This window comes from Pholis gunnellus (assembly GCF_910591455.1).
Source record: "Pholis gunnellus genome assembly, chromosome: 21".
Lineage (NCBI taxonomy): Eukaryota > Metazoa > Chordata > Actinopteri > Perciformes > Pholidae > Pholis > Pholis gunnellus.
The window spans coordinates 8,033,030-8,046,443 of NC_136548.1; the positions used below are offsets into that span (position 1 = coordinate 8,033,030).

Here is a 13,414-nt window from a genome sequence, read left to right on the forward strand (position 1 = left end):
GTATCTGGCATGTTGATTTATAGTGTTTGGTTAAAGTCATGAGTCGATCAAAACATCTATTAACCTTGGTAGAGTCATGTGACTACAGTAAACTAATACTTATCTCTTTATAATAATGTAATCCTTATCATTCAACAAAGGTATCTTTCTCGTCAGAACTCCTTTGACGGTGGAATAAATGGCGTTGATAAGGACTTTTCCTCTGGAGCAGATAAAGATGTGTTTTGATGATGCTGACAGTTTACTTTTGAGGTAAATGAACTCTGGGGAACTTAGTCTAACTTTCACAAGGTTGAGCCTATTATGATTCCTTGCAACACCCCGATTGCTAAAGATAAGCATAGACTGTGAAATGAAGTGAATTCACACTGTACTGCTGACTGTGCTGTCAATATTACATCACAGTCGCCTTTACAGTGTTGATTCACTTCCTTGTGAAGTGTGTCTGTGTGTGTGTGTACTGAATCCGAACAGTTTGTTTGTCAGGTCAAGGCAGAGGGAGTCATCATCACCTCACAATGAGACAGCGATAGCTACATGAGTACTTCAGGGTCACAATGGATTTAGCCTCGGATCACAGGATTAAAATCACACCACACTGTCCTGCAGATGATCCTCTGTGCAGAGATCGGCCTCGATCGGGTACAGATAAGTCATCCTAGATATCTGTCGAGCCACGTAGCAGACATCTTCAAAGAGATAACGGATATCGCAAAAAATAGCACCAATGTTCCTTTGCGAACACACGAGTGTTGATGCCTTTGAAAATGTGAGTGGGCTGGATACTTATTGACAGACCACATCCTACCCGAGCTGACGGGGTTCGATGGAGCAGCGATAATGCAGCGGTGGCCCTGTAAAGTTGCGGCTTGAGGCTGATCACGTCCGGTCATGAGAGCGTTAAGTCAGACAAAAGCAATGTGCATCAAGACAAATGTCATATGTCAGAAATAGTGGTATACTTTTGATGAGAAAAGAAATCTATCACAAGATTTGTAATCTGTATTTCACAGCCAGTGGCTTAAAAAAAAAAGTTAGAGAAAAGGGCAGCAGGTGCCTGGAGACTAATTTGAATTGAGTTCCCAGTGTTCACAGTGAGTGCAGAGTGTTAACTGCTGCCTTATTTTGTGTCTCTGTGTGTGTGCGTGCGTGTGTGCGTGTGTGTGTGTGTGTGTGTGTGTGCGTGCGTGTGTGTGTGTGTGGTGACCTGACAATGTAGTCTCCTAGCACAATAATTGAATTTGGCTTTTCCTTTAATGGAAGTCTGTGAAGTGTGGAGAGGCTGTGATAGAGCCAGAACATCCAATCTCCACAAACAGGCATATGTTGCACACACCATTGGACATGGATGCTGCAGTGCAGTATGTGTGTGTGTGTGTGTGTACTGTCGGGTGTAAGATGACATTTTAACTCCTTCCGTAGCTTCTTCACTAACATTCTGAATCACTTCAAAATATGAATCAGATATCATTCCAGTTCAGATTCTTCGTGCATAATGCATGTGTACTGTTCTGCAAACTATCATGGTGATAATTCTAACAGTGTCATCAGTTCATAATAGAAAGAAATCATAATTTAAAATCATAATTTGCAGGAGGCGACCATTGAAGATCAATGTGGAATTTAGGTAGCAACTGCATACACCTGTCCTGTAAGAAGAACCTTACTGTTTCATTGTTGGTCAAATCATTACGCCTTACGCTGACAGTGGGAAGCTCACGGGTTTTGTTACAATTAAGGTATTCAAACTGAATAATTGTTGTCTCTTCTTGTTAGATTCCTAAACATATTAAACAGGGTCTAGTTTAATATGGATATTGAAAGGTACCCTGTGGCGGTTTTTTTTACCACTAGCAGCACTATAGAGACGTTGTATTTTTATGAGAACCCTTGTTGCCAATTCTTTCCCAATGAAAGTAGCTAAAACGTGCTAAATGTAGCAAGAAAGTCACCATGTCAGTAACACTGACAGCCCGTCCCGTCAGGCCTCCCTCCATTACCACTCCCCCAAAATCATCATTATGAACGTAAACAACAAACATGGCTATTGTGAGCACTCACAGCTTTTAAGATTGCAACCTGTGGGAGACTCCGGTGATGAGCAATGTGCAGGAAGGAAAGTAGGTAAGTAGCAATGATTGGACGGGCAATCGTTTTGTCCAATCATTTCATTTTTCGTTGGATGGGCTCATTACAGTCCTGCGACAGCCACAGTTACTGGATATTTGTCATTCAATTCACTGATTGCTCTCAGGATATAATGATGATTTCAACAAATACACTATAAAAAAAATGTGTTTTTGAAGAACATTATCAACCCTGTAACGACGTATCTGTTCCGTATCACATGTTTCACACTCGGAAGGTTTGTCCATGTAAACAAGGCCATAAAACAGCAGTATGCTGTCCATGCTGTCCTGACTGATACGTATGGTGGATTTCAATGCAGCTAATCTGTAGCGGGAGGGGGCTCGTGATTAACTATCTGTTCAGATGGTTCAGGATAAACACACTGAATTTGTTTATTAGTGAATACTTTATACAAATGGGACCTCTCCAAGACTGAAATTCCAGAGGATTAAAAAGTGCATCTGAGTAAGTGTGGGATAATGACTGAACGGGTAATTGTGTGTTACAAAACCCTGGTTGCGCATTTGAGGCTCAGAAAGAAAATGACATAATGTCTGAGGTCAGCGAGAGGGCAGGAAGGTAAGTATAGAGTGTTCTCCCTCTCCTCAGCTGCAGTATGGTTCCCGTGTCTCTACAGTACATCATATCATTAGGCCACGTCTGTCTAGGTAGAGTGTGTAGTGTGTTACTAGCTGCATTAAGTCATGCAGAACAACAAAAGCAAGGGACAGAATCACAGTTATTTGTTACTACCAGAGATTGAGAAAGTCTATGGCTGCACAATGCAACACACACGATACAGAATTTCTGTCGACATGCACAAAAATGTATTTAGCTATCGATCAGTTTTCTTTCTTGTGTTAAATGTAGGGTTTGTTCAACTAAAGGAAAAAGCAGCAAAAAGCCATAATTATTAAAACAGTAATCAGGATCATGATTGTGAACAGTAAATGTCTCTTTTCTTTCAACACAAATTACATGCTGGCTAAATTATTTCTATGGTAACATTTTTTGTCTCCAGATTGTGCTGAACACAGAGAAAAAGAAAGTTCAATAAAGGAATAAAGTCATCCATAATCTCTTGTCAGTAGATAATGATCCTGATGACTCTGTAATAGCTCCAACACATTGGAATAAGGTGGACTGTTGAAGACAGCTGTTACATTATCAATCATATCAGGCAAAAGTTTGGATGACTTCCAAAGGAGGACTGAGACGCATGTGAACAATTATCAGATCCTTAAGAGAACATTAGCTAATTATTATTAAATATATAATTTCAACGTCATTAGTACAAGGCTAGTGCAATTTGGTATCAGTTTTATTTGGATACTCCAAAGCTTACATTTAATAGACCAGAAGAAACTAAATAATTTCACCAAAAAAGGATAAAAGAAAAACAGGAAGAAGTAGAAGAGTCTACAGCCATGCTAACTAACGAGCTAACTAACGAGCCTGTACTTTCGCTCAGTGGTGCTTTAAGCTAAAGGCTAACATCAGCATGCTAACATCCTCACATTACAAATTCTAACATGTTGATGTTTGGCCGGTGATGTTTACCACGTACACCATCTTACTTTAGTGTGTTAGCATGCTAATATTTGCTAATTAGCGCTAAACACAAAGTATTGCTCAGGCTGAATGGAACGTCATCAGTTTGTCGTTAGAAACACTTTTGACCCGATAGTGGAGCTCGATGAGTAAAAGGATCACCAAAGTTATTCATCCTGTATCGGGGGCAACCTGCTGGTGGTGCTAAATGAAAGGCGAGGGTACATCAAAGTCTTTAGGATCCGTCCCGCAATGCATCCAATAGTTATTGTAAAGTTTTAGACCAACGGAGCAACCAACTTACAGAACGACATCCGAAAATTCAATCGAGGGGGTGCCAGTTGCCAACCGACTGCAACACGCCTGGTCCCTTTGTTGTCATTAACCATTCATTTCCCCTCATTTCCTGTCATCTCTTCACTGTCAGCAATCTTACAAAGGCATAAAATGCTCCCCAAAATATGGAGCTGAGGTCAGTGTTACAAAAGTCTGTAGAGCGGCAACATGTAAACAGTCAAGTGGCCCTTTGTCAGACATCTAGTAGTCACCTGATAGTCAGGTACCAACACTAAACTGTATCCAAATAAAAAGTTATTGTGGTTTGTCACATGGCTCAATAAGGTGGAAGTGTCCTGCTAGTGCACTTAGTGCACATGCAAAACATGTGCACTAATCAGATGTATTGTGTACAGACTGGATCGTGAGCATGTAAGCCAACAGAAACCTCTTTAAAATCTGGAGTTGGGCCATGACCTTCTGCATAAATGCAATCACAATCAAGGATGCTGGGGAATGTAGGTTGTTTACAGGCCAACAGGATATCCTGAACAATACAGTGTGATTTGACTTTGGCTGAGCATTTTGTCAACATGAAACTGCTTAGAAGTGAACCATTATCCGATCCAGCTGGTTCACACTTATGTGGCATCACTTATCATCATCATTCATAATGCAGAGTACGAAGAACGGGGTTGCTTGTCGCACATTTTACTTTCATTTGAATCTCTCAAAAAAGGCATCCCTTATAGATTCCCTTTCAGTCTGTACTTAAAGCCTAAAATGTCATGTAGGAATGGAGTGACCTTACTCTCCCTACTGTTTAATGTTAACAATGTTTTATAATAAACCCATTGTGTGAACGCCTGCAACAGAATCACAGAAGAGCTGGTTATTTACATTGATTTCAACGTGAAGGAAAAAAACACTATAAATACTCTCACCGCAATGTGTGTCACTCCTGAAATTACCCTGTAAATGACCTCTGACACCATTTCTTAAAAATGTGTTTCAACATTTGAAACAATGCCATCTAGAGAGTGAAGTCTAATGAGTGTGACAACCAAACCCCGCTCTCCCTCACAACAGGCGTCAGACTCTTGAGAGGGCCACTTTTCTCTACACTGCACTGACCTCTAGAGGATTTTATAAATAACACAAGTGACTCGCCTCACGAGCCACTTGCGTTATTGCACACCTGGTATCACATTATTATATACATTATGTTATAATATAAATCATAGTATTGCCTCTGTGACGATATTATAAAGAGATATACAGTATATAAGGTACATCATGGTTGCTTCTGGATCACCTGTTTCATTTGGATATGTACCTTATGCAGCGAGCCCTGCCCTGAGACCAGCTGCTCTGAAAATCTTTACCCTGCGGTAATTCCGCGTTTTAGCGACGACATAACAACTCCCTATCTTGGCTGACTGTTGCCAAAAGAGGTTTTACATCCTCCTCAATAGAGTAAATCATTTGTTAAGGGCTTATTTGTTTAGCAGGCAGCGCCAAATGGGAGAAATGACGGAGCAAAATAACTTTTCTGAAGTTATTACTCGGATATTTCAAGAAGCGCCAGCTGCCAGGAAGGATCTTGTTGATAACCACAGCAACCTCCTCCGCGTCGCAGATTACTGCGAGAACAATTTTCTCCAGGTGAGTTACGCTCATAAAAAAAAAGTGCCCTTTAAAAGCATAACTATGGCATACTTTGATATTTTCGAGAAGCCTTTGAAGCGTGTAACAACATGTCGTTGTAATATATATATATATATATATATATATAATCGTTCAGGCAGAGGATTCAACCAAGGCTGTTGAGGAGGCCAAGGGCTTGGCTGCCCAGGCTCTGGCCAGTGTGTCGTACCAGATCAACAGTCTGGCCAGCACCCTGCTGAGGCTGCTGGACTCCCAGGTCATGCAGATCAGTGACATGGAGTCCTCAGTCAACCTGCTGTCACTGGTGAGTCGCACATTTCGCCTTAAATTCTCCACACCTGAGGTCTGCGTGATGTGCCCCTTGCAAAGCTGGCAAAAGATGATAATATCTGAGGCATAGTCCATAGAAGTTGTTGGAATGAAAAAAATAAAGAAATAAAAGTTGTATTCACTGCGCAAAGTGACATATTTCATTTGAAATAACTATGGTTTTATTTTAGTTTTAATAAATTAGTGATCTGCATTTGTTTTTTTTTGCATGCATCACCTTCAAGAACTCAAACTACAATACAAATATCTAGACTCTTACTGTTGGTTGTATGGTTACAGTGCATTTGTTCTACTGGCAGGTCCTTTAATCTCTGGTCGGTTTGGTCGCTGTGATCCATCTGTTTTATTGTTGAGAGAGAAGAAAGAAACTCTCTTGAGGGGACAAGTGGTGTGAAAATCTTGTGTTCACACTGTGCTCTGGTCCAGGCTGCTGCTATCCACTTCGAGACGGTTGCCAGGAGAGAGATCGGTGCTTTTACTACTCCCAAAAACAGGAGCCGCGCCAAGCCTATGACCCCACCGGCTTCAGGCAAGGAGGCAGAGAGCAGCTACACCAGAGTGCCACTATCATTCTCCATCTTGGACTATACTGGCCACTGTTTTGGGGTAAATTTGAAAACTAACGAGTCCACGCACCTTTCCCATCAGATTAAGGATGCCGAGCTTCATCCATAATGAAGTCCCAGTGGATGTTGTTTTTTCACCTTTATTCACCTTCTCCTCACAGGTCACTGCGCAGGAGCCCGGAAAGAGAGCAGACACAACAGAGAGCACACTCACTACTGGAGAATACTCTGTGTACGTAGATAAAGTTCTCCTTTTCCCTGTTATTAGCAACACTACAATTAAACACCACCCTACAATACTGATCATTATAATATGGGCATAACATGACCTGTATAAATTATGATCATGTCTGAAAGGTTTCTCTTTTATGGACTAAAGAAGCAGTTTGGGAAGAATGCAAATTCCCTTTTCTGCCCGAGAGTTAGAAGAGAAGCTCGAGGTCTGTCCGTTAAATATAGGGCAACAATCTGCAGCTGGTTAGCTTAGCTCAGTTTAGCATGAAGACTGGAAACAGCTAGCACGGCTCTGTCCGAAGAAAAAAGAAACACCCATAGCATCACCTCTATACCTGTTACATCATGTTATATCATGTTATATCATTATCATTAACAATTCTCATGTGGAACTATTCCTTCAGAATCTAAAGCTGTGTCACTCTCAGGATGTCATGATGGCTCACAGTAGCTGAAGGTCTATTTTGTGTCTGCAGATCCAGTCTGGGCATTGCTGTGCCTCCACCATCAGTCCCCACCTTGCGGACCACCTCCGACCCCGTCAACGGCAGCCCGCCTCCCCCACCTCCTCCTACTGCTGATTTGGACCCCAATATGCCACCTCCACCACCACCACCTCCCTCTTCCTCCACGGACACTGGCTTCCCCCCACCACCGCCCTTCTCCACCTCACCCACATGCCTCCCCCCGCCTCCCCCTCCACCGCCAATCTGTCCATCAAACGGCTCCTACCCGCCTCCACCTCCTCCTGTAGCCGGGGCTGCATCCCCTCCACCTCCTCCTCCACCACCACCCCTTCACACTGGCACCTCTGGTATGGTGCCGCCACCCCCTCCACCTCCACCTCCCCCTCTCCTACGCTAATGAACATTATGTTATTGGATGGTTTTGTTCCAACTCACAGGCATGCTGGGTTTTGCCATTTCGATGTGTGAAACATGTACAGCTGCATGGAAATATTTTCGGGCCTGAGATCAACGTTAAGCATAAATAAAAAGCTTGAAAAACTGTGTGTAGTGGTTTACCTTGAGCTGTTTCACGTGTGTTAAACGGCTCTGTGTGAGCCTCAAATCGTATTTTTTCTCGGGGACTGAAAATCCTCCTTCAAAGTGAAACGTTGTGCTGCGCAGAGAGCTGCAGTAGAAATACCTCCCAACATGTTTCAACTATACCTTGACTGCATTCCAAAGAAACAAGCTGAAACAGGGACTCTTGTGTTGTCCTGTTATGTGATTTCCCCCTCATTACCTTTCTGTGTTGTCTATCTCAATCTATGTTAATCAGTAAGAGTCACCTTAACAGCCAGCGGCCTTTAGCCCACCGCCATTCTACTGTGTGGTGAGAGCAGTGTCAATGATAAGTTGTTTACGTCACCGGCTGCAACCTCGGTGAGTTCTGCTACTTTAAACAGGTCAATGAGGCTATAAAAACTCTACTTATCCCGCTCTGCATGGCTTGTACTGGAAGGTAAGCTTTGTTTTCAGCATGTAAGTTATTCAAATAAGTCAGAGACCGCTAATCCAAACTTGTTAAATGTTTCTTTGTTCCGTTTTGTATTTGACTTTGTTAAAGGCCTGAAACCTTAGGAGCAGTCTCATCGTATACGAGGCCCATTCTTGTATATTCATCAAAAATGGAAAGGAAATTGCCACTGCCTTTTACCGCTGATTACTTTTATTATAATCGACCCAGCTTCAATTGTATTATCTTTCATACATGCCATAACAGCTACACATGCTGTACAGTTTTAACTTTGAACTATATGTAGACAGAGTGTCTGCGTAAAAACTAATTCTACTGTGTAAGTGCTGTGTTCATATATACATTCCAGGATTGTGCAGCTTTCGCATTATATCTTCCTTAAAGACTTTTGTTTATGTCCGTGTGATTTAAGGATACAAAGAGATAAAGAGCTACCTTCGACCTGTATAACTGTGTTGCAAAACAACTTTAACTTGCACGACAAAATGAGTAAAATGGAGTTCAAATCTTCAACTTTAAAACTGGATGTGTCCTTTTCTTTCTTTTTCTTTTTTCCTCAGGTGTGAAGCCTGATTTGGAAAATAAAACTGCCATGGTCACTTTTTATCCTGCGATTGAGTAAGTATTCCCCCAGATTAATTCGTCTTATTTATACATTATGGTATGCGTGCCGCTCGTATAAGCTGTCCTTTATTTCAGGATCCCCATATTGTGCGCTGGTATCGTTCTTTGGGTTTTTTGTTGCCATTTTGCAAAGAAGCACAGTGAAGCAGACGGCTGGCCCCCGAGGCCCACTGACCCTTCATCCGTGTACGTCATCCCCATATATGAAGAGGATCGGGTGGAAGAACAACACGAGGAAGTAATGGACATATATGAAGTATATTTTCAGCCTCCTTACAGAAACCCTCCCATGTACTGCTCAGGAGATGTCAGTCCACCTCCTCCATACAGGGTACAGTGCTGTATGCATCCTCTTTGCCTTTTTTACATTCATCATATTTCATGATGAGGATGATCTCGAAACAGTTTTACGAGATTTCATCGTCAGCAGTCAATTTGCATCATCTCTAATTAAACGTCTCTCTCTCTTTTGCAGCTTGACCCGCCGTCCCATCCAGACCCCCCACCGTCATACACAGATCCTCCGGCTTACTCAGAGCAAGCCTGATCTTCCTCGTCTTCCTCTTCCTCCACTTCAAACACCTTCTAGCTTTAACAATCCGTATCTTTTCATCCATCTGCTGTTCTTATGGAATCAAATAAGAGTCAATAGGATGGTCACATTGTGAACTGATGTTTAGAAATGACTTCAAAACATGTAGTTGTAGATCAGCTGTTGTAAAGCTGTCTTCATGGGAAAATGGGATCGTGAATTTGCAGCGGGAAAAAATAATGAATGTTGAATTTCAGCCCTACTTTTAAACTAAAATCAGGGCCAAACTTTGCAATTTAAAGGCACCTTTATTAAATACACTTTCTGCTTTGATATGTACCCAGAATTGAACAGAAACGTCACAGTTGACATTTCTCAACATGTCTCTTCTTGAGCATCATATGCAAAGTTTTAGCACAACTTTACAAACTATGTTTGTTTTTTTCTGAACAAAATCTAAATCTTTTTTTTACCCTTATATGATCCCAGTAACCTTTAGTGCTTGTATGAGACATACGTTTTATTTGGGACGTATGTGTATAGGATTAATCTACCTGTAAGCAATCCGCTTGATGGAAAGGAGAATCTTTATATGACACAACTAGTTTTCTAGAACAATCCAGCTAAAACGCCCCAATATGTGTATGTATGTATGTATGTATGTACTGTATTGTCTAAAGAGGTATAATATTTGAGTTAGGGCCTTAAGTACTGTTCCTTTTGTTGTATGTCATTTATTAAATTAATTTATACTTGTGAATAAAATGAATTTAAGAAATCACCCTTGAAATTTACAACAATAGAGTTAAGTTTGGTTTTCCGAAAAGCAAAGTAGGAAGATGAGTTTCAGGCCAGATAGTGCCAAGAGTTCAGCCATCACTATTTTGTTGCTCTTATGACAAAGGTTGTATACCGTGAGTAGAAACAGAACAGCGGTCTAATACTTGCCCCCTGAGGAATGCCATACTTATTGGTTTACTGCAATAAATAGCAATCTTTCACAAATCCATCATTTTGTTTTTGCATACACTAGAAATATACAAGACACATGAGCACACCTCTAAGTCCTGTGTCTTTAAAAAAGACAATAATGCTGTAAAAGCTCCTCAGCTTGTGCACTTCCCTAAGTGACACATCATCCTTTGATAGCAATCCTGAGGGCAGGACACTTTCTGTATGTTTTGGATTCTCAAATACGGTAAGGACTCATCCCACTGTAATATAATAATCCACGGATCTTCTAACTCTGTATCGTTAAGGTAACATTATGTTAGAATTATTTGAATTCTATATATTTTTTTTTCATATACTGTTGTAATGAGCAAAAGATTTATAGGATGAAGGTCCACTGTCCGTTGTTAAACTCAGACAGCATAAAGTCATTCATGCTACTTGTTAAACTCTAAACTTGTTAAACTAAAATTGAACTTCTCTACTTGTACGGTGCTGAGCAGTTTTCAGAGTAATTGTTGGTGAAAAGCTTCAGGATCACTTCAGGTCACAACACTGGGATTGGACGGTTAGTCTCGAAAACAATTGTTTGGGTGCGATTGAAGATGTAAAGGCTGACACATCATCATATCCTGTGATGTCAGCTCACACCCACTCAATGACTGTTGTTGACTTATCGGTCGTTCTTTCACTGTACATACTGTATCCATTTAATACATTTTGTATTTCAGAACAGATTGTGGATGTAATTATATGTAGCATCGACATTATTCTCATTTCAAAGATTAGTCCCACTGTCAATGAAAGTACATTTTTCACATAATTGTATTGTTTTTGATCCCCTCCCCTCACAGCAATGTCAGCAATTTGACATAAATTCCAGCCATGACTGTGGTAGTGAATATCTTCCAATATCTGTAAGTAGTTTAATAAAGCCAAGAATGTATCCCTCCATACAGGAAGGGACTTTTTGTTATAACTAAGTCTTGACATGATGGCAATGTGCTCCTAGGTTCCCAGCCCTGATGGTGTCCCTAGCCGTGGTACTTCTCTGCTTCTATCTGCACGCGAAAAAGAAACGCGCAGCGTACGACGTCACCACACCAACACCGCACGGCGACAACTCATCTTCAGTGCTCTACACGGTTTCTTACCCTGAAGATCGGGCAGAAGAGGACAGACATTACGACCGATTCCCTCCTCGGTACAGCACTGTGGATCTCCCGCCCCCATACTCGCTGGTGTGTTAGCCCCTCACTACAGCCACCCACGATCACCGCAAACTGACTCAAACTACTCGTCTATTATTCATTCATATCCCTAACATATAGGAGCACCTAGGTAGTCATTGTGGTCCTGTAAGTGGATTCTCGAATCAATATTTTTTAACTCCAATTAAATGTCCCACTTTTTTAAGATATATATTTTAGGAAATATGCTTAATTGCTTGAGTAGAATTAGAAGATTGCTCTCTCGAGACATGAGCATGAATCAATCTTCTCACCTTACTCTCAAGCAAGAAAGCCAATAAGCATATTTCCCAAAATGAACTATTCCCTTAACACTGAACGTTTCTCTGTGTTCTTTCTAAAGGTTAGTAATGTAGCGCTTCAGGCTCATACTTTCTGTATTATCATATGATTTGAAGTATCAAGTAAAAGACACTGTAACCATTGTCCTTCACATGTCTTTCATGCAGTTCGACCCCAAGCTGACGAGTGTTTGGCCAGGGGGCTCGCCACCTGCCTACGAGATGTACCCGATAACGCTGCCTCCGGCGCCTCATCACTGGACGACGTCCACAGGAGCTCTGCGTCCAACCCCACAACCCTCATCCAGCACCCAAAACCCCCCACGGCCACAGAGGCTGCACCAGGCGTCCATCGGTTAATATCCATAGTAACCGACAGCTAACGCTAACCTTCAGTTGTGTCCGTGTACTTTGAAAAATACTATTGTTGTTTCTTTTATACTGTGATTTTAACTTAAAAATAAATTGCACTATTATTATTATTATTATCTGTAGACAGTACAGCAATACACTCAATTTTAAAACATTTAATGTGAACATCAAAACTACAGTGTAGTCGTCTACACACCAGCAGAATCATCAAAGCACCAAGTGGCTCTCCATGTTATACTATATACTCTTTATTACAATACAGTACTTACAAGTTTGAGGGAAGTCAAATAAATATTTAATGAGTTGCCAGTATTATTTTCTCTAAATTCTAAGAAGGAACATGTACAGTGATAACAGTGTTTCCTTGGCTTTTGAACCATGTTAAGGCAAAAGTAAGTATGAATTTGAAGCCACTGATAAAAATGTTACTCTTTGTACATCAAAAACAAAAACGTGACAACTTCCAATAATTGTCCGACCTGTAATGTTTAGTAATTTCTTTGCCTTCATTATACAATCAGTGCATACTGTAGGCTACTTCTTCAGTTTTTTTTCTTCATTTTTTGGTTGTTGTTCTCAGTGCTACAAAGACAACAACAACAGGATCAAGCAGGCAGTCGTTGGACACTGTGATCCATTCGCTGAGTCTTCTCACTGTCAAACAAACCAGACACTTTTTACCAGCACAGGGAAACAAATGTAATCGACATTAAAACGGAAACAAAACAAATCGAGACTGCAAATCGAACGCAGAATGTGCTCGTGTATACAGTATGTAGAGTAAATGTATTGCGCGTATACGTTTTTTCTTTAAAACGATCTATTGCTGTTTGTTTTTCAAATTAGTGGCGACATAATATAAAGCACACGTATGAGCACATACAATCATACTGTATGATCAAATGGTAAAATATTGAGTTTTTATCACAAACATTTGGTATCTTTCCTTCACTGTCCTACCAATCCAATGTAAACATTACACTACGTAAAGTAGGAAAAGGCTAAAAAGTTCAATATCCTTCAACGAAAACCTTCACTAGAGCGCTGCTGTCTGCAAACATGTTCTTTACTCTAAGTCTATTATCACGTTTATGATAACATACACACACTCACTCACACTATTGCACTAAACCTCATAATCAACTCTAAACCCTTCTTTTTTTCAAT

At 40.9% G+C, this 13,414-nt stretch overlaps 3 protein-coding genes across 3 annotated transcripts; all 3 read left to right on the forward strand.

Annotated features, from left to right (window-relative positions):
- The first annotated feature begins 5,378 nt into the window (after positions 1-5,378).
- On the forward strand, positions 5,379-7,722 carry abi3b (ABI family, member 3b). Its single transcript, XM_079182966.1, has 5 exons — positions 5,379-5,622; positions 5,762-5,929; positions 6,382-6,561; positions 6,683-6,753; positions 7,232-7,722. Exons 1-5 carry the CDS (start codon positions 5,479-5,481, stop codon positions 7,617-7,619), a joined length of 951 nt encoding a protein of 316 aa, XP_079039092.1. The 5' UTR covers positions 5,379-5,478; the 3' UTR covers positions 7,620-7,722.
- A 475-nt stretch (positions 7,723-8,197) lies between these two features.
- On the forward strand, positions 8,198-10,363 carry LOC306712967 (uncharacterized protein). Its single transcript, XM_079182460.1, has 4 exons — positions 8,198-8,222; positions 8,798-8,855; positions 8,937-9,192; positions 9,337-10,363. Exons 2-4 carry the CDS (start codon positions 8,830-8,832, stop codon positions 9,406-9,408), a joined length of 354 nt encoding a protein of 117 aa, XP_079038586.1. The 5' UTR covers positions 8,198-8,222; positions 8,798-8,829; the 3' UTR covers positions 9,409-10,363.
- A 773-nt stretch (positions 10,364-11,136) lies between these two features.
- On the forward strand, positions 11,137-12,235 carry LOC306713232 (uncharacterized protein; the record flags this gene model as incomplete). Its single annotated transcript, XM_079182880.1, has 3 exons — positions 11,137-11,261; positions 11,357-11,585; positions 12,044-12,235. Exons 1-3 carry the CDS (start codon positions 11,230-11,232, stop codon positions 12,233-12,235), a joined length of 453 nt encoding a protein of 150 aa, XP_079039006.1. The 5' UTR covers positions 11,137-11,229.
- Positions 12,236-13,414: the final 1,179 nt, after the last annotated feature.

What these genes read in the sequence shown, in the direction of transcription:
- abi3b (XM_079182966.1), top strand. Translation starts at nt 5,479, where the DNA reads ATGGGAGAAATGACGGAGCAAAATAACTTTTCTGAAGTTATTACTCGG. An exon ending in GCGAGAACAATTTTCTCCAG is followed by an intron (nt 5,623 to 5,761) that starts GTGAGTTACGCT and finishes ATAATCGTTCAG; the next exon opens with GCAGAGGATTCAACCAAGGC. An exon ending in ATACTGGCCACTGTTTTGGG is followed by an intron (nt 6,562 to 6,682) that starts GTAAATTTGAAA and finishes TTCTCCTCACAG; the next exon opens with GTCACTGCGCAGGAGCCCGG.
- LOC306712967 (XM_079182460.1), top strand. Translation starts at nt 8,830, where the DNA reads ATGGTCACTTTTTATCCTGCGATTGA. An exon ending in ACTTTTTATCCTGCGATTGA is followed by an intron (nt 8,856 to 8,936) that starts GTAAGTATTCCC and finishes CCTTTATTTCAG; the next exon opens with GATCCCCATATTGTGCGCTG. An exon ending in GTCCACCTCCTCCATACAGG is followed by an intron (nt 9,193 to 9,336) that starts GTACAGTGCTGT and finishes TCTCTTTTGCAG; the next exon opens with CTTGACCCGCCGTCCCATCC.